The sequence below is a fragment of the Stegodyphus dumicola genome, chromosome 6 (assembly GCF_044657685.1).
Source record: "Stegodyphus dumicola isolate Sdum_Otavi_A_Nest chromosome 6, ASM4465768v1".
Taxonomy (NCBI): domain Eukaryota; kingdom Metazoa; phylum Arthropoda; class Arachnida; order Araneae; family Eresidae; genus Stegodyphus; species Stegodyphus dumicola.
The window spans coordinates 194,586,241-194,606,355 of record NC_140773.1 but is presented as its reverse complement, the minus strand read 5'-3'; the positions used below and the strand labels follow the sequence as shown (position 1 = coordinate 194,606,355).

General features: G+C 31.4%; 1 protein-coding gene across 1 annotated transcript in view; it reads left to right on the top strand.

The window, feature by feature from the left end:
* The window catches only part of LOC118195452 (uncharacterized), a 122,852-nt gene that overhangs the window by 26,916 nt on the left and 75,821 nt on the right, over positions 1-20,115 (top strand). The window contains exons 5-9 of the mRNA XM_035366781.2: positions 1,326-1,527; positions 2,542-2,629; positions 2,781-2,908; positions 9,712-9,796; positions 16,696-16,814. Coding sequence (XP_035222672.2) covers positions 1,326-1,527; positions 2,542-2,629; positions 2,781-2,908; positions 9,712-9,796; positions 16,696-16,814 — 622 coding nt within the window. The remainder of the gene's footprint in view (positions 1-1,325; positions 1,528-2,541; positions 2,630-2,780; positions 2,909-9,711; positions 9,797-16,695; positions 16,815-20,115) is intronic.

The window sequence follows — 20,115 nt, the reverse complement described above, 5'->3', positions numbered from 1 at the left end:
TATGAAGCAAAGAAAGTATTGTAATCGCAAAAAATTTCTGGTATCGTATTTCAATGAAAATATCCATTTGAACGATGTTTCTGCATAACATCTATATGTACAAACTAGTAAGCTAGAATTAAAGCATCTATGCATACATACTTACTCTGTTAGCCGGCGTGATAAGCTCAATTTTTTATTTTTATATGTTGGTAAATTGTGCATTTTTTGCTGTAAAAGTGATTAAATTATTTTGTTCTTATACTCCTATGAAGAGTTTTATGCCTTTAGTTAATCTGTATGCAATATTTGTAGAATTATCAACAGCTTAAAAGTTTAAGTGTCGCTAAGCCTAACAAAGTCGATATTTCTTTACATTTGAAATTCTTAGTAGAATAGGGAATTAAGTAAGGTGTACCAACTTCAATGTCTTTCTGCCCAGTGGGTCAGAAAGTTAACTTTCAATTTTGTGCGGCAAAATTTTTGTCTTCGTTTCAGCAGGCAGAATTGCTTGATTTTGTGTAGAAACTCTTAATTTTAATTATAAAAGCTTTTAAAACTTTTTTAAAGCTGTATTTGTTGTTTTATGTTTTTCTCTGTAATGTATACAATTTTTATGTTATGTATGTATGCAATTTTTAATGAAGATATGTTGCGTTTTTCTGTATTTTTGCCTTGCTACGAAATGAAAACAGAATTAACTGATGGCAAAATATATCTCTAATGAAATTTGAGAAAATAAGTGTAACTAAAATGCAGCAAAAATTTGTATAATTTAATGCCTTACAAGGAAGTCGTGTGGTGCCCACATCTGATTTTTTATTATTGCTGTTTTACGATTTTGAATTCTGATACTTTTCTGAGTCATTGTATCCAGAATGCTTTTGTCTGATAAAATACTTCGTTTTCCAAGTTTAATTTGTTTATATTTTAAAAACTTTGAATAGCAGAAATAATTTCAGTATTTAATTCTTCTAGCTTTCAATAGTTATTCTGTTTCTAGACATGACTTTTCACAGCTAATAGCTTTAGCAGTAAATTAGGTTTAGCAATAAATTTCAACCTGAAAGGTTTTAAAGTTTTCATCCTTTTATAGAAATTCTTTCAAGCATTTGATGGATAATCCACAAAATGAATAATTTGCATACAGATAATGAAGAGTACAGCATACACTTTTTAATATCAAATAAATTATTGTTTCAGTTTTATATACATATATGTAGATAGATAGATAGATTAACATATGTATTTAATGATATGTAACTTTTTTATTATTTGCTCTAAGTGTTTAATTTCTTTTTAATGGAATTGACTATGATTTTTATTTCCTTTCATTCTATATTTAGACGATCCAAACAGTAACTTTCCACGTCAACAACTTCAATATCTGAAAGAATTAGGTTGTGGATGGTTTGGTCGTGTGGTAGAAGGAGAGGCCTCACAGATATGCAATAATGAAGAAAAAACATCAGTTGTTGTCAAAATTCTTAGAGAGGAAGCATCTCCTTCTGAACATCTGCATTTTTTGCATGAAGTGAGACCATATCGGTGAGCAAAAGAAATGTTTAAATAAATAAAGCCATGATTAAAAAATTTTAAGTATGTGTAAGAAAATAATTCAATTGCAATTGAAAAATAAAATAAAAACATTGTTTGGTGCAGTTTTCATAAAACAAATTGCTGCTTATTTAAAATACACAAATGAACAAATGTAAAGTGTAGCTAATGCCTCACTTGTGGCAAAGTGGTTATGACCACTGGCTGGCATGGGGCATTCCCTAAGAAAGCCCAAATTTTCGGAAACTGCCATGAGAAAGAGGCATTTTCTTGATTTTCCTTTCAAAAGGCCTCTAGTACTTTATACCTGGATTTATGTACTTTTAATATATTGCCTTAAAAATTGTATATATTTCAAGATGCACATATATGTACATTCTTACAGACATCACAAAAATTATTCTAGCTCTTATATGTAAGGTCTTGCCACTGAGAGGGATTATTACTGATGATTTGACCTGGATTTGAACCCAGGTGAATAGGCTGCCTTTATGGGTATTTTTCATAGTTTTCATCTTGTGTAACATATATATACAAACCAGTTTCCTTTCCAAGTCCTTCATGGAGGCATCCTTTTTTCTTAAGCAGAGCTTTCTCTGTGTTTAAATAACTTAAGCTAACCTTACAATCTGATAGCTATTGGATTTATATACTTTTAGTATAAAGAGCTTATATTAGTAGAATTCTATAAGCTTCAACTATGAATCACTGTATGACTATCAATTGGAACAATTGAATGCATTCTTATTTATGATATGTAATGTATTCTAAGACTATCAGCTGTGGTTCCAGATATCTTTGTTCTGTGGAAGTGGCTGTATTAGGTTATATTCAATACTAATGTTTTAAGAAATTTTGCTGATTTTCAGTGATGCTCACAACAAAAAGATTCATTGTTTACATAGAAAGTGTTGTATTTATAATTATGTAAAATGATTCACTGAAATTGCATAATTAATTTTAAAAATGAGTGATTAAAGTAAAAATGATTTTACTCACTGATAGGGATTTGATGCATCCTAATGTTGTTCGTCTTCTTGGTCGATGTCTAGAGTCTGATCCTTTTCTTCTTGTCTTGGAGCACACTGTAAATGTATGTTTTTTTTAATTTATTTTTTTATTTTAAAATATATTATAATTACTCTCGAAATAAAGTATTATTGTGAGAATGTTTTAATGTAAGAATAGATTAAATTCTATTTAAGCTAAATAATATCTTGCTTAATTTGCTGTTTAAATTTCAGGATTTAAAAGCATATCTAAAGGAACAAGAGCATAAAGATTCACTTTTAAATAATGGACTTTTGCTGCAGATGTCTTGCAATATAGCCTCTGGTTTGCGATATTTGCATGAGAATGGTTTTACTCATGTGTAAGTAAAGGTTTACATTTAAAAATAATTTGCTTGAAAAATGGCTTGAGAATTTATTTTAGAACATATTAAATTTTTACACTGTAGTTAAGTTTCATTGTAAATTTTCTGTAGAATCATTAACAGTTTTATACATTTTAAATTTAATGAAATACTAATACTTTCAAATAATCTGCTTAACATACACCTTTTTTTACATGGTCTATGACCACCATCAAATTATTTTACTGGATTTGTAAAGCTTCAAACCAGGTAAGGAGTTGCTGTGAGTTCCTCGCATTGGTTATCAGTACTTTTTATTATCTAGTGATGTTAGCTTGCAGAGTTATTTGTGTAATTAGTATATTCATAGATTCAGTTGTTATTATAATTATTTTTTTGTGATTTTCTATTCTCGCCTTTATACACTCCTTTCCCCATTTTCTTATTTGATCTAATGATACCAGTCCTTCTGCGCATTTTATATCAAACGGGTAGAAGGTGTTTTATTAGTATTTAGAAACGAGGATGCCATGTTGAATAGTTTTATAGTAAGTTTTTTTTTTTTTTTTTCTTTTCTTAAAAGGTATCAGAAACCCCTATACCGACAATGTTAAATTGACCATTTTCGATGTACCTTTTCTCAAAATCTGCTGTAGATACAAGCTTGAAATTTTTTCTGTAATTAAAGTATACCTATCTGATTATACTGAAACAAGCTTTTGAAGCATTTTGAATTTTAGAGTAAATTTCAGAATATTTTGTTAGGCATATTAAAATTTAGCACTTTTCTCACACAAAAAAGTTTTAAAAACATTTTTCTAAGTTTATTACAAAAAGCTCATTTCAGTAAATATTAGGGAACCTAATAAATAAGCCATAAAAAGTTTAGATACCTGTGAGCAGTAGTTCCTGAGAAAAGGTACATCGAGTATAAAAAAATCACGTTTGGAGAAAAACGTATTTTTATGTAAAAATCCTCATTGATCAAAAACGTGTTTCCTCATTGAAAAACGTGTTTTTATGTAAAATCGTGTTTTTATGACATATAATGAGGATTTATGTGTTTTTATGTAAAAATCCTCATTGATCAAAGCAGTAGATGACAAATTAAAACTAGGTGTTTTTAACAGTTCTAATCTTCATAGAAATTAAAGAATGGTTTTTTTAGAAAGATAAAAGTGTAGAGAATTTGAAAATACAAAAATCCGAAATCACAATTTTTTGAAGATTTTGGGGTTTCAATACCTGCAATACTGATATTTAATTTAATTCTTTAAAAATTCAATTTCAGGCATTTAATGCCTTAACTGCCGCGAAAATCTTAACAAGATTCACTCCCCAGTGCCACCGTTTTCTACACATGCATGTGTATGACGTATTATTAGGAGGAAAATAAGTATAAGTTTTGCTGTCTAAAAACTGTTTACTTTCGCAAAATAAAGAATTAAAGGAAAAATTAAAAATACAAAATTTAATGTTTAGAGTAAAAATATAATAAAAAAGATGTATAATAAAAAATATCCCCAGAATGGAGTTTCGATCAATTTATTTTTAGACCAGTAAAGTAATCAGGTTTCAGTGTTATACCTTGCAAAATCAGTATACCTTGGAAAGTGTAGAGGCAGCATAGGCAAGTTTTTCATATCAAATCATACCCAATGTTGAGCATCTTTCAGAGAATAGTTACAATCCTCTTCTTGTGATGTAATATATCATGTTTTGAGGTGGTTGATTCTGAAGATGACAGAAAGTAATCATCTATTTCACTGTCGTTCATAGTAATAAAGAAAGCATCTACTATAAACAAAAACGGAAGATGCAGAATAAAAAAAGTATGTTTTACTCAAATAGAAACACAAGCAATAACTGTGCAGTCAATTATGTTCACCCTTTCAGAAACATCACCTCTCAAATTCCCTCCCCCTTCTTCTTTAAAATAGTATCCTCCTTTGCATACTCTGTCAAGGTCATTGTGGTGTTACATTCCAAAGCTTTGTGAATAATTTTACTGGTAACAGTGTAAAGCAAATTCTAGCATTTGGGAAAGGTGTATATATATATATATATATATACACCTGGGCAGTTAACACATCGGCTGAGCAAGGCTTGTGGCAGTTAAGGGGTTAATTGGAGAAGTGTTGTTTATTTATTATTTGATGTATTTACTATATGTTCATTTTGCTGATTTAGAAGAACAAAAAAATTGTATTACGTAAGGATTGTTTATATTTCGATGATAAATATTAGGTACTTAATCTAAATTTTATTTTAGTAAGGATTCTCTTTTAAAAGGATTGATTCATTTAATTATGTAAATTATTTACATGTTGCTTATTTTTTGCTGAATTTATTATTTTTATGCATTGATTTTAATGCATTGTGACATTTTATATAACCATTTTAGATGTTTCAATAAAGTAAAACATATTTTTATTATGATGCTAATAATGCAATAATACCAAAAATTGTTCAAAATCCGGAAAGTTGGATATGCAGTATCTTGATTAAGTGAGACCATAACCTGTTCAGTTATTCAAAAATTCATAATTCTGGTATATAAATCAGATATTTAAAAATTTTGCTGTATATAAATGATTGAATCTTTTTTTTTTTCATTATTATATTTTAACAAAAATTATATTGGTAAAAAATTTTATTTTTATAAAACAATTTTTTTTGATATAATCAAGTAATGAAATTATTTTGTGTTTATTGTTTTGTAATATTATTGTTTGATATAGCACTCAATTATTTTTATTTCAGTTAAAATTACAATTATTTAGATTATTGAAAAACACATGAGGGCTTCTCTGCTTAAAGGAAAGGATATCTTTATGGAAGATTTTTTTTTAATTTCACGTAAAAGAAAGCAGTGAAATTAATTTTTATTTACATAGGCTCCAAAACTTTATTTTCAAACCCATGCAATATTTAGATACTGCACTAAAACTATATTACTTACAGTGTCTCACATTTGTTTTCATACACTTGTATTTTAGAAATTGCAGTTCAACCACTCGGCCTCCAAGGCCACTCCGCTGGGTTAGTCTCCTCTCCGCTGATGGGAAAGGGGGGAAAAACTAGCCTCATTTCGAGGCGCAGATCCAACATTGCGAGCTTCCTATCCCTCGACTTTTCACTTTCATAAATTAACTCTTTGTAGAACATTTCCCTGCTAGAGATGTCACAGCAAACGGTATCCCGGTTATGCCAATACTGCACGTGGCACAGTCATCAGAACATGTGGTGAAAACATCAAACATGTGTTCAAACGCTTGGGCGAAAGAATTTCGGGGTGCAGTAATCCCCAGATAAGGAATTCTGAGAATGAGTTCCAAGCTGATGGTTTGGATGTGAAAAATTTTTTTGCAGAACCAGTGAATAGTTTTTTCAACACAATGAACGAATTTAGGACATTAAAAATTAAACTATTACATAACAATTAAATTCATTAAAAATGTCAGTACAATAATAAATTGTTTCTTCAGCAGAAATTAAGTATACACACTCATTATCCAGATTGAGTTTCACTTACTATTGATTTACCTTACCACCAGTCAGAAAATATGAATTCGATCAATTTTAATAGAAAGAGGGGTAAAAATTAAGTGAAATTAAAAAAATTAACACACAAAAAGTGCAGCAAACAAGGCTTTAAAATAATCAAAGTTAAAAGTTAAACAACCTTAAGGGTCAAAAACAAAAAGGACAAAACCCAAGTAAACTTAAGTCCCTAAACTCAAATTATAATTAAACAACTTCAACATTAGAAAACTGTTTAAGCAACCAAACCTAAATTTAAAGTTTACAAAAGTTATAGTTTAAACTTTCAACCAACTTTAAACAACTAAAACAAAAATTAATAACTTCAATTACTGAAAAAACTGAATTAAGTAAGCGAAACTAAAGCTTGAAAATAATAACAATTAATACATAAAATATCCATCTAATCAAGAGGGGCACGATTACAGTGGTGCCAAGAACATGCCAATTGGAATGTGTCTGACTGATGCAATGTCATGTTTACTGATGCTCTGGAGCCAGATGACAAGCGTATAAGGATAACGTGTGAACAACGAACATGCAATCAGTCCCAAAACATCATGCATTCCGAGGCGGAAGCATTATGGTGTGGGCAGGGATTTTATTAGGTTACCGCACCGATCTGCACATCTTTAAACGGGGTTCTTTGACTGTTGTTCGGTATCGAGATGAAGTCCTGGAACCCATTGTGAGATTGTATGTTGCAGCAGTTGGCCCTACTTTTGTTTTAATGGACGATAATGTACGCCCCCATAAAGCTGACATTGTTGGTGACTACCTGGAGAGTGAAGGGATTGCACGTATGGCGTGGCCAGCATATTTTCCCAACCTTAATCCCATTGAAATTCTCCAGAAAATCTTTGGGATGCTCTTGGCGGTGCTGTATCTTCACGTTTTCCACCTCCAGCCACTCTTATTGAGCTGGAAACTGCTCTACAAGAAGAATGGAGATTGCTTAATTCTGTGGTGGTTGACTACCTAACTGAAAGCACGGTCACAAGGTGTAAACTTTGTATACAGATGAGGGGGGATCACATACCCTATTAATATCTTTTTTTTTTTTTTTTTTCATTTTATGCTGTTTATTTTCACTTTATACATAATTAAGTCTGCAGTATGTCATTATCTGATAACTTACAAAAATTTAATATTGTTTTCATTTCTGTATATAATTATTGATTTTGTTTATGCATAAATATATATGCTACTTTTCTGCCAAATTTTGTGTCTATCAAAGCAGTATTTGTTGATTTTTTTGCATTTTACATCTTCATGCTTAACTTTTTGAAGTGAGTGTACATTAACAATTTCATATCTGAAGTGAACATGGCAAGACACTACAAATCAGTGACAAGTTCTGTTAGAAATTAAAAAATTTTTTAATTTAAATTCATTTCAGAGATGGTAAAAGCATTTGAAATATCCATAATATCATTTGTGTTAAGCATTTAACTATTTTTGATGTTGTTTAAATAATGAAAATTGTGTGGAACTGTTCAAAATGGACTGAAGTCTCGAACACATTCCAAGATTTATCCTATGAAGAATGAAGCAAAACCCAAAAATTAATGCTGCAAAGTTTGCATAGGATTTAAAACTGTTTTCAATAAAAGTTAACCCTGAAACTCTTAGAAGAGTCTTTAGGCCAAATGGATACAATGGGCAATAATCAAGAAGGAAATTTTCATCAAAAAGAAGACAAGGAAAATATGCTTGGCATTTGCACATCCCATGGTCAGCAAATATTAATCATAATGGAACAGTGTTATGTTTTCAGATGAGTCAAAATTTTAATACATTTGGGTCAGATGGATGAACTATTGTGGAGCAAAACCTGAATGAATGCTTGAATACTAAATTTCTCTTGCCTATTGTTAGCTCAAAACTTAATGGTTTGAGGAAGTTTCAGTGCTTCTGGAATGGAAAATTATGTTTGTATAGAAAATAATATATGTCAGTATAAAATTACATCTGTATATATTCTTAATGAAAACCTGAAAGCATCTTCAAGAAAACTTGGAATGTAAAATACAGTCAAGTTCAATCAGGATAATGGTCCTAAACATACAAACTTGAACATTCGCTTGTGGTTATTGTTCTTAAGTAATCAAAAATTTTCTGTATTCTCCAAACTCAAATCCTGTTAAACATGTATGGTGAGAGTTGGTGAAAAGGCAACAAAATATTTCTCCAAAAGTGCTATTAAAAACAATTCTTATGAATGAATGAAAAAAAAAAGGGGGGACCATTCTTACAGAGAAAAATTGATGAAGCTATGCCAAGGTGGTGAAAGCATAATTTTAGCTATAGGATATCTAATGAAATATTGAATGTCATATTATTTTCCTGTTTTTATAAATATAAATGCTTTGCTGAAAGTATACTTATGTGAGTTCATTTTCTGAACTTTTTGACTAAATTATTTCTTTTTGCCAAAAACATTTTGAAAGCAAGTGGGTTTTAAGAAAGATGATCATTAGTATGTCTGAAAGAAATGTGATCATTTTTTTTTATCTTAAGCAATGTAATTACAAACAAAACTGAAAAGCCAGCAAATTAAAAAAAAAGTTGATTAATAATGTATCTGTAAGTAGTCATTTTGCTTTATCTTAAGTAACTGGTATTAAAACTGAAAAATGCAAGTGTCCGGAAACAAATGTGAGCTGCTGTATATAAGAATTAAGTATATATTATACTATTTATACTATAATTAGATATTGTTCTAAAACACATAATTATGATTTTTATTTAGATAAATAAAATTAACCATGCCTTCATGGTGTATAATTGAATTTTTATCTAAATCTATTTAATATTTTTGTAAGATCCAGTTATGGCCAGTGTTGTGTCGTGACACTGTTAATGACCACCTGGACGAATCTTTTTCGTTTATTTAACAAAACACTTATTAACTTATAAACATTTCTTACAAAAAGGAAACTAATTAGAAGGAGGATCAAGCACTACAGATTTCTTAAGAAATAAACAATGTATTATATTATCTTTTTGTATTGTTTAAATTTACAATAAAAGTAAAAGTACATGAATAAATTAAGGATACTTTTACTTAATTTGGAAAGAACAGAAGATCTAGTTAATCGCAGTTCCATAGAAGTGAAGTTTTACCATACTTTACACGTTTAAAATTATTTATTTTCATGCTGTCTGTTAATAGGGAATGTTTCAAGATTCAGTAATATTTCCTGTGTTGATATTGCTTGCATGTATAGTTATTGATATTGCTTGAAAGTGAATTGATTGTTTTTCTCTAATCAAAGGGATCTTGCTGCCCACAACTGTTTTGTATGCCCAGATCTTAGTGTAAAGATTGGAGATTATGGTATCTCATTCAGTCGCCACCGAGTAAGTCTTTTCCATGTTTTGAGTATTTGAAAATGTCCAATATTAAGAAGTCTTTATAATTATTATGATTACTTTTCTGGGATATAGAGAAGTTATATATTACATGTTAATTAATATTTTGAATTCTTTAATGCTGTATATGAAGTTTAGGACTCACTTATATATGTATATACAAATATTACATAATATTTAATTTTTAAAATCGGTCAGAAATTCTTACTGTTAAAGTATGCTTGTGAATATATTTACAAATTTTACTTTTATAATGAAAAGATTTTATTTAAGAAGTAAGAGTGTAATGGCAGTGAAATTACAAGTGTAATTAAAAGCAGTTTCTCTGTGGGATTAGAGCAACTTGGCGCCAGAAATTTTCCTTAATAGTCTCATTAAGGGTTGGGGGGGGGAATGACTCCCTATAGAATGATACAAATGTAGAAAGAGAAAAGTTAATGAAGCATTGATCTTTCACCACAAATATGTATAAATTTGAACAATGTAACTTCTGACATCTCACCAGTGGTCAAGTGGATAAAATGCCAAACACACTATGCTGAAAATTAAACCATGATTCAGATCATGGCAAATGGAATAGCTGCATGGGTGTCTTCTGTAAAGTCATCATTTCCCTCAAGAAGTGCTTCTTTCAAAAATTATCCAAATCAGGCATTTAACTTTTGCTTACATTTGCTTACAGTGGTGAATTTTTCAAAAGTATAATATTTAAATAATAAAACATTTTATGAATCAACCAGCATTTGCTGATTTTTGCTTTGTGATGTGAATTTTTAATTCTATAGTTTGCGCTGCATAATATGATCATACTTGTCCATGGCTATTTTGACAACATTAACTAAATGATAGCATTAAATAATAAGAAAAAAAAATCCTTTAAAATAGCAATAAAGTTTAATCAATTTAAAATGAAAATATTAATCAACATATAAGTAAGTATTTTCATAGCATTTTAATCGGGAAAATGCAAAAGTTTATTTTATGAATTGTTCGTAACATATCTGGTATACCCCAGTCTTAATATTCAAAGATATCCCTCATTTGAAGATAATGTGTCAACATAAAATTTTAAGTTAAGCAAAAAAAAAAAAAAAAAAAAAAAAAACCCAACTTTGAATGCTTCCAGGAATTTAAAAAAGGGGGGAGCAGTTATTCCAATTAAGTATACTTCCAACTAAGATTCCTTTTTTACTTAATTTGAAATGGTTGGTTGACATTGAAATTAAGCTGCATGGTGACTTTACCTCCCACTTGGTGACATTTCTCTGTTACTTGGCAATTTTATGACTTATTTGGTTCATAAAACCTATTCTGCAATAGTTTGGTCTTAGCAACTGAATTTTTTTATCACAATAGATGATGCATTTTTCCATGTTTTCTAATACAAACGAGCAGGAGTTTAGTAAATTAATAATAATATCCAAATTATAGTATTAACATGATCACATTAAGTGGCATCTAATATTTAGTATTTTAATAATAATAAAGTTTTGGGAATGAATTTGTTAAGGAAGTGCCACTTGTCAGATGTGTGCTGAAGCACCAGATGTAATAGAATATTTATATCATGTCATGGACAGCTGTAAAATGATAATATATGTAACGTTTAATGTGGGCAATGTTAAATTTATGGTGTTCTCTGATATTTTTAAGTCAAAACAGGTTACTGTGTATGTGAGGGGAATAGCAGTTTTAATTTACCCTTGTATAAAATAATCTGTTTTTGCTTTAAAAAAAAATCAGAGAAATGCATTAATTTGGCATCATGCATAGCCTTGGTATTGTATACATTAAACATTATATATATGTATATCATATTCAGTATATGTAAGATGATTATTCTTTTTATGGAGTTTTATGTATCATTAGAGTTGCCACTGTCTAGATAAATATCACACCAACATTTATGTTTAGTACTGGGGCACCCCATTAGCAGAAAAGTACCTAATTTTTCAAATCATAGTTATTTCTAATAAATATGATGTCTATTATGTTGCTAACAGATTTTCTCCTGTAGTCCATCCAACTATTTTTTGTATCTTTTAAAGAAAAACTAAACAAAGCTATGGGAATATGTGATGTGTTTTTCCATGGCTTGGCAAGTGATAGCAAGTAGGGAGGGAAGCCTCTAGTGCATCCTAAGCTCAGCTATTTTCAGTACTTGAATGAATAATGTTTTTATCAAAGTACTCACTGAATAAATTGTAATGCATTTAATTAATTTTTTTTTAACTTTAAATTTGTATTCTTTGAATACATATAAGGTCAGATTTTTTAAAGCATATCATAACAATTACTGGAAATTGATTTTATCAAAAATCAGTTGATTTCCCAATATTGATATTATGTTGTAATATTCCAAGATATATCACTATTGCAAATATTAATTTACTGGAAAACCAGGACATTTTCACCAGAATAATGCTCCATGTCATAACAAAGTGTTTGATTTCTGGCTGGTTTAAGAACATGATAGATTTTTACACCACAAGATTTAAAAATCCCATTTAGCATCATAGAAAAAATAGGAAGTGTTGTTAACTTGTGAAGCTAACTGCCATCTAATGTGTAGCAGTTTGTATTTTTCATATAAATTCTGATAAAATGTGTTAGACTCTGCCCTTGTTAATTTAAATTTTGTCAGCACGATTTTGCATAAACTATTGCTTGTATGGGATAATCCAGAAGCTCGATACATTTTCATAAATTTATATTTAATTAAAAATAAATTATAATGAAGTTGGTACAAAAATATATGAAACTGAGGAGGTTCATGTCTGTAAATATTTTAGTTACTTCAATATCTACTAGATGATACTGCACCTTGAATTATATTCACTTATTAAAATATATGAATATACTGGAAATTATAATATGGAATGTATACTGGAAATATTAATACTCAGTACTCAAGATTTTATGAATTATATGCACTTATTTAAGTATAGGCTTTGCTTTTGAACTATTACTATCATAGGCCTGTGTGATATTATACCATGGCCCACCAGCGGCCGAGCGGTAAAGATGCTGAACACTGGTAGTTCGATCCGAGGTTCGAATCCTGTGAACGGGCTGGCTGCATGGGTGTTTTCATGTTTTTTTTTTTTTTTTTTTTTTTTTTTTTTTTTTTTTTTTTTTTTTTTGTTGGGATTACAGTGGCAAGAAAAAAAGAATTAGATTTGAAAAAAATTGAGTTAGCAAATTACACTCTTCCTCAACTGATTTGATCCAGCTTATTATTTTTTGCAGGCTATTATTATTACAGTTGTCGTATAGAAAATAAAGTTTGAATTTTCAATTATATGAAAAAGACTTTCTAATTCTGAAATTGTAGCAAGATCTACATAGTGAAAGCATAGTTGGAACTTGCCTTCTAAATCAGCTTTGGAGCATGAAAATGGCATTGGCGCAAATTGGGCTTAAGAAAGTGGGATTTCAAAATTAGGCAAATTACCAGTCTTATTTTGATGTGGATTTTGAATTCTATAGAAGGCGAAATTTTTCAATTAATGGAATTTATAGAAGAAATGTAGAAAAGTGATAATAAATTATAATGGTATAGCATAATTTTTAAATTGCATTGAGAATGCTGTAGTCAGCAAACAGCTAACTGATGGCAAAATCTGTAGTATGGTTTTAAATCCAGAAAATACGAGGGCTATCCAGAAAGTAGATTACGTTTTGGAATAAAAAAATAAACAAAGTATAGGAAACAAATTTTATTATATACAGATGAAAGCCACACTCAAATACTACTTTTCTACATAGTCACCATACAAATTAAGGCATTTATCGTAGCGATGTACGAGCTTGGAAATTCCTTCGTCGAAAAATTCGGCCGCCTGCGCCTTCAACCACTTCGTTACCTCTTCTTGCAGCTGTGCGTCGTCATCAAAACGCTGCATAGCCAGCCACTTCTTCATTGCTGGGAATAGGTGGAAGTCGCTCGGTGCCAGGTCGGGACTGTACGGCGGATGAGGAGACAACTCCCACTTAAAAGATTCAAGAACTTTACGAGTGACATTTGCCGTGTGGGGCCGGGCGTTGTCGTGAATCAACAAGATCTTAGAGCTCAACATTCCTCTGCGCTTGTTTTGAATTGCTCTTCTGAGTTTTTGGAGAGTTTGGCAATACCTTTGAGAGTTTATTGTAGTGCCTCTTTCCAGGAAGTCCACCAAAATTACACCTTTTCTGTCCCAAAAAACAGTCGCCATCATCTTCCTTGCCGACATTGTTTGCATGCATTTCTTGGGTTTTTGGGGAGAACTTGTGTGCCCCCACTGCATTGATTGCAATTTCATTTCACAGTTCACATGTTTCACCCATGTTTCGTCACCAGTAACGATGCGATCGAGTAAAGAGTCACCATCCTTATGGTAAGCGTCCAAAAAGTTCAACGCTGCAGCCATTCGCTGATTTTTGTGGTCCTCTGTCAAGATTTTTGGAATCCATCTTGCACAAAACTTGTGGTAACCAAGCTTTTCGCTGATGATTTCGTGCAACAAACTTCGCGAAATTTGTGGAAAACTCAAAGAAAGTTTCGTTATTGTGAAATTTCGATTTTCACGGACTTTAGCATCGACTTTTTCGAGAAGTTCGGCGGTCACTATGCTGGGTCTCCCACTTCGATCTTCGTCGTGAACATTGGTTCGGCCATTTTGAAATCTTATGACCCACTGACGCACTCCACCTTCAGTGATAATGTTGTCCCCATACACTTCACGAAGCTGCCGATAGATTTCTATCGGTTTACAGTTTTTTGCAGTCAGAAACCTTATTACTGAGCGCACCTCGCAGCTCGCGGGATTTTCAATTAACGCAGACATTTCAAACCGTCACAGTATCTGAACGGAGCACAGCACGAACCTCTCACTAGCACGGCTAGATGCAGACTGAGCTGCGCAACGCTCTGACCCCAAGATGGCCGCGCTAGCCCCGCCCCTAGCGGACACAGACGGAAACGTAATCTACTTCCTGGATGGCCCTCGTATTTCTACTGATAGTGATGAAAGTAATAAAGAGATTTTTGAGAATGGAAAGATTTTGAATATTGAGTGGGAATTTTTGATGCAACAAGGACTTGAATAATGAAACTTTACAAATGAACAAAAAATTATGTCTGTCTATAAAATTAAAGAGAAAATATTAGCCCCCCAAAAGGAAACAACTTTAACAATTTAAATAGGGGGAAAAATTATAAAACAAATAAATATTGAGTTTCCCTTGTAAATTTTTATTCTTGAAGATCATAAACAATTGTTTTATATTTTTAATTTCATAGTAGCTACACATTATTATACTAGATATGAATTGGTGGTCTAAACTCTGAAAATTTCCAGATATCCAGAATTGCCGAAGTCCTTACAATCCCAGATCTCGGACTTCATATTGTATAACTAAAAACTGCTGTAATAAAATTCCTTAGAAGACATTACGGGTTTATGAATTTCTAGACTAATTGTACTACTTTACGTTGCAAATTTCTTTCTCGTTTACTGAATTTTCAGTCACTTTTGTAAATTAAGAATTTAGTATCTATTATTAATAAGCATCTTTCAGATTATTGGTAGATTCACATGTACGTAGGCTATTCAGAAAGTAAGGAACGTTTTGGGATTAAAAAGAAATTATGTGCAAGAAAGAAAATTATTATAAACATTAGAACGAGCGACTAAAATTCTACTTTTCTACATAGTCACCAAACAAATTGAGGCACTTATCATAGCGGTGGACAAGCTTTGAAATTCCTTCATCATAGAATTCTGCCGCCTGCGATCTCAGCCACAGTGACATGTACCCGCAGCTCCTTGTCATCATCAAAGCGCTGTGTTGCTAGCCAGTTCTTCATTCTTGGAAACAAGTCAAAATCACTAGGTGCAAGATCAGGACTATAGGGCAGGTGAGGGAAAACCTCCCATTTGAATGAATTTAGGAGTTCTTGAGTACGGTTTGTCGTGTGAGGTCAAGTATTGTTGTGCAAAAACAAAATTTTGGATGTCAACTTTCCTCGGTGCTTGTTTTGAACTGCTGTCCTAAGGTTGCGCAAAGTTTGACAGTACCGCTCAGAGTTTATTGTGGCACCATGTTCGAGAAAATCAATCAGAAGCACATCTTGCCTGTCTCAAAACACAGTCGCCATAATCTTCTTTGGTGACAAAGTTTGCAAACATTTTCTTAGTCTCTTGGGTGAACTTGTGTGCCCCCACTGCATGGACTGTAATTTTGTCTCACAATTCACGTGTCTCACCCACATCTCATCACCAGTTACAATTCGACCCAGTAATGAATCACCATGCCTGTCGTAGGCCTCCAGAACTGTTAAAGCTGTCCCCATTTGCTGACCTTTATGGTGGTCTGTAAGCAAGTTTGGCACCCATCTTGCACATAATTTGCGGTAGCCTAGCTTTTGTGTGACAATTTCAAACAACAAAGTCCGGGAAACTCCGTTATTGTGAAACGGAGGTTTTCACAAATCTTTTCATCAACTTTAGCGACCAGTTCGTCAGTCACAATGCTAGGGCGTCCACTCTTCTCTTCATCATGAATGTTAGTTCGGCAATTGCACCATTTCTGGGTTGAACTTTCACTCATTACGTCATACACTTCACACACTTGCTGAAAACCATATCACACACCGCACCTCATAACTGGCGGGGTTTTCAATTGCAGCGCACATTTTAAATTTAAATATTGAAAAAACGGGAAGCGTAGAAATGTTCCCGCTGTGATGGCTGGATGCCGACTGAAATGCCGAGCATGCAGACACCAAAATATAAGTGATCGGTGCGCGCCTAGCGACGTCAGACAAAAATGTTCCTACTTTCTGAATAGCCCTCGTTTTAAAGTTTTTAGGAAACTAGTAACTTGAATGTTATTTTTATTTTTAGGAAGATTATTACTGTCTTGGTGACATTGCCTTACCTATCAGATGGTATGCCCCAGAAATATTGCTTTGTACAGATTCTACCATTGAAACTAAAGAAATCACAAAAGAGGCAAATGCATGGTAAGTCAAGTAATATACATGCACATGTAGATATATATGTGTAATAAAAAAGTATTTCAGTCAATAATAATTTTATAACATTATTAATTATTCAGTGAAATGTATTGAAATGAAACTAACTCATTCTGAATTAAGATTTCATCCTGAACATATGGCACTTTGCTTCTACCTTTGTTCTCATTATGTATATTTACTAAGATGCTGCCTCTCTTTCTTCCAATTGCAAAAGTGTAGCTGTTCTGGAATAGGTATGATTAATGTGCCAGTTTGTTTGTGGCCACAAATGTTTATTGAAATAAAGATGAATATTTAATTTGACTCAACTGCCAAGTTTCTGTTCATTATGGATCAACATTTATGCAATTAAAATTCCTACATCACTGCTGCTAACTCTGCTTCATTACATACATGTATGTAGAAATGGGTCTGTTCTCTGTCATGCCAGTTTGCCAATGAGCCAATTCACCATTGACATAATTTTTCCATGCCTATATTTTGGTTAACAGACAAAAGCCCACTGGACGAAAGCGCACACGACAAAAGCCTAGAAAAAAAAAAAGCCCACTATGATATTATGATAATTGCCCACGCGACAAATAACCACAGAGATGAAAGTATACATTGATAAAAGCCTACATTGATAAAAGCCCACATAGATATAAGCCCACGCTGATAAAAGCACGCACTGATAAATGCGCACATAATCAAAACGAACTTATGGTTTTTATTACTATAAAATGTATTTATAATTTTAATTATAATAAATGGAGTATTCAGATCTGAATTTTAATGTCTCAAAATATATGTCTGTTTGTATATTTTATCACTAATTTATTTGTTTAATTTATTAGGTTGAAAGCAAAATTTCTGCTCTCTGATTGATTAGCTATAACATTTCGATAATAAATCTGAAATTGCATTTTATTATTTATTTACTTATTTAACTTTGGTATGTGTATGTGAAAATTAAAAATATCATTGTGAAGTTTCTTACGTGCTATTTTTAAGGTAATAAGGCTGAGATTAAATATAATTATGTTTCATTATTAAAACTATTAACTTTTTAATTAAAAAACACTTGAATTTTATTTTCTTCCTTTTTAGCTTTCCTTTAATTCCTTTTGAGTTTGTTAATATTAAAACAGTTAAGCACAAGCAAAACTTCACTAAGAGATATTCTTTCTTTACTTTAGACTGAGCTTCTTATCACAGTTTAAACATATTTCTCATTGAAAGCTTTTTTGAATGTAACAATTATAATTTTGAAATTTTCTAGATATATTTTCTTTCAGATTTCTGAATAAATTAAAACTGTCAGCTGACATCCTGTCAGAAAATGAATTCAAAGTATAACGTCTTAATCTTTCAACTACAGCAATTTGGAATAGTGTTTTAATTTCCATTTTATTTAATTATTTATTTTTGGGGGGGGGATGGAACAATTCTTAGAAATCAACATATCTACAAATTTAATTAGTACAATCATCTCAATCTATAGTAATAAATATGTAGCATTCTATTCGTGAAGATTACAAAGAGCTATGCATATAACAACATTTAATAAAGTTTTGTAACTACATGAATATATACAGTCATCAGATTCAAAGTTCATCGTTTTTAGATGCTAAGTATACATATTATATAAATTTATCATTGATTAATAGCATTATGTATAGTAAAAGAAAATTAGTATTAATGTTTCAAATTACAAATTTTTAAATAATTTGTCTTGTATTTACTGTATATTTGTTCAAGACGTATGGATATCAGTTATAAAACATGAAAAATACACAAAGTAGATAATCTTATACAACAGCTGATTGTGAAAGAAAAATTACAGTGCTCTTAATTACAGTTATAGTGCTTTTAAATCTTCCTATTGTAAATAGCCGTTTTCTAATTGACATTAGATTAAATTCCATTATCCATTAGAAAATAATTATAGTGAATTTATATCTATTGACGACGTCTCTAAGAGGTCGACTTTTGAAAGACACGTGTATTTTTTGTGAACATTAACAAACATTGCAGTGAATATCACATTTCTAAGACCATCATATCCACAACTAAAATCCTTTAAAACCGTGAACGGTTGCGTTTAAAGAGGACTCACTATATTTTTAATAAAGCATGTACATTTTAGTTATACACTTGCTACATTTTGATTTTCTGTCAAAGCAGAGGCATAGTGGTTCTATTTCTTTAGAAGTATGTGAAATTTAAGAAATGGACCCTATATGACAAAAATCGAAATAGATTCAAAAACACACCTCTTGAACATGTCTGAAATTCATTATTCTGTTCGGAATAAATTTAGCTAAAGAAAATGTTTAATAAATCTTAGAACTCAAAGGCTAAGTCAGGTCAAAGTAGTAAGCTCATTTCATCTGAATATATATTTTCTTAATCATAAAGTGACTTTTTGAACAGCGAATGAAACAAGAAAGACAGAATAAGTGTGAACGGCAGCGGACAAACGACACTATTTCGAACTCGGCATGAAAAGAGAACGAACGAAATGGCACTAAGCCAAAGGAAGGCATGCCTTTGTGGAGGACGTTTTAAAGGAAACTCGCTTGTATACATGTTACGCAAGGGGAAAAACCACAAAAGTGCCCATGCAGTCAGCCTTTCCATTGGGATTTGAACCCCGAACCGAGGTACTAGCGTTCAGCGCTTGGCCACTGGTGAGCCTTGTGCCTACATGAAAAGCTTAACAATTGGATGACTGACACTTTCTTAATATACAGCTTTTATTTTATTTTTTATTAATTCTTATTCATCTAACTAATTATTTATTTTTTTAGATATTTTAACTTTTTCCCAGATTTATTTTCAAAGAAACAATGTCTAGAAAGTTTTGCGAATCGAAAATAAATGATTAAGTCTTGGATGAGATACATTTTACCAATCAAAAAAATGTTTTCACGTTTAGAATGTAATATATGTAAGTTGTTATGCATACTGCTTATCTTAACAAGTGCTCAAAATTGTTTTCTCTTTTGAAATCAATAGACATTTTTTCATGAAACTAACCCCAGTAAAACGTAGAATTTTATTTAATTTTATTCAAGGTAATAAATTAAATAGAGGAATTCAAGATCAGTCTAACAGGCTTTCTCAGAAAATTAACTTACTGGCGCACTTAACGTAACAACCACAAATGGCTAATCCCTGACAGCAGAAATCGACGTAGCCAGTTCTCGCATTCCCTTTCAATCGCAAAAGCTTAGCCTTAAATACTCTTAACTCATTTGCATCCTAAACATGTTTACTTACTAATTTATTTACATTCGGGTGA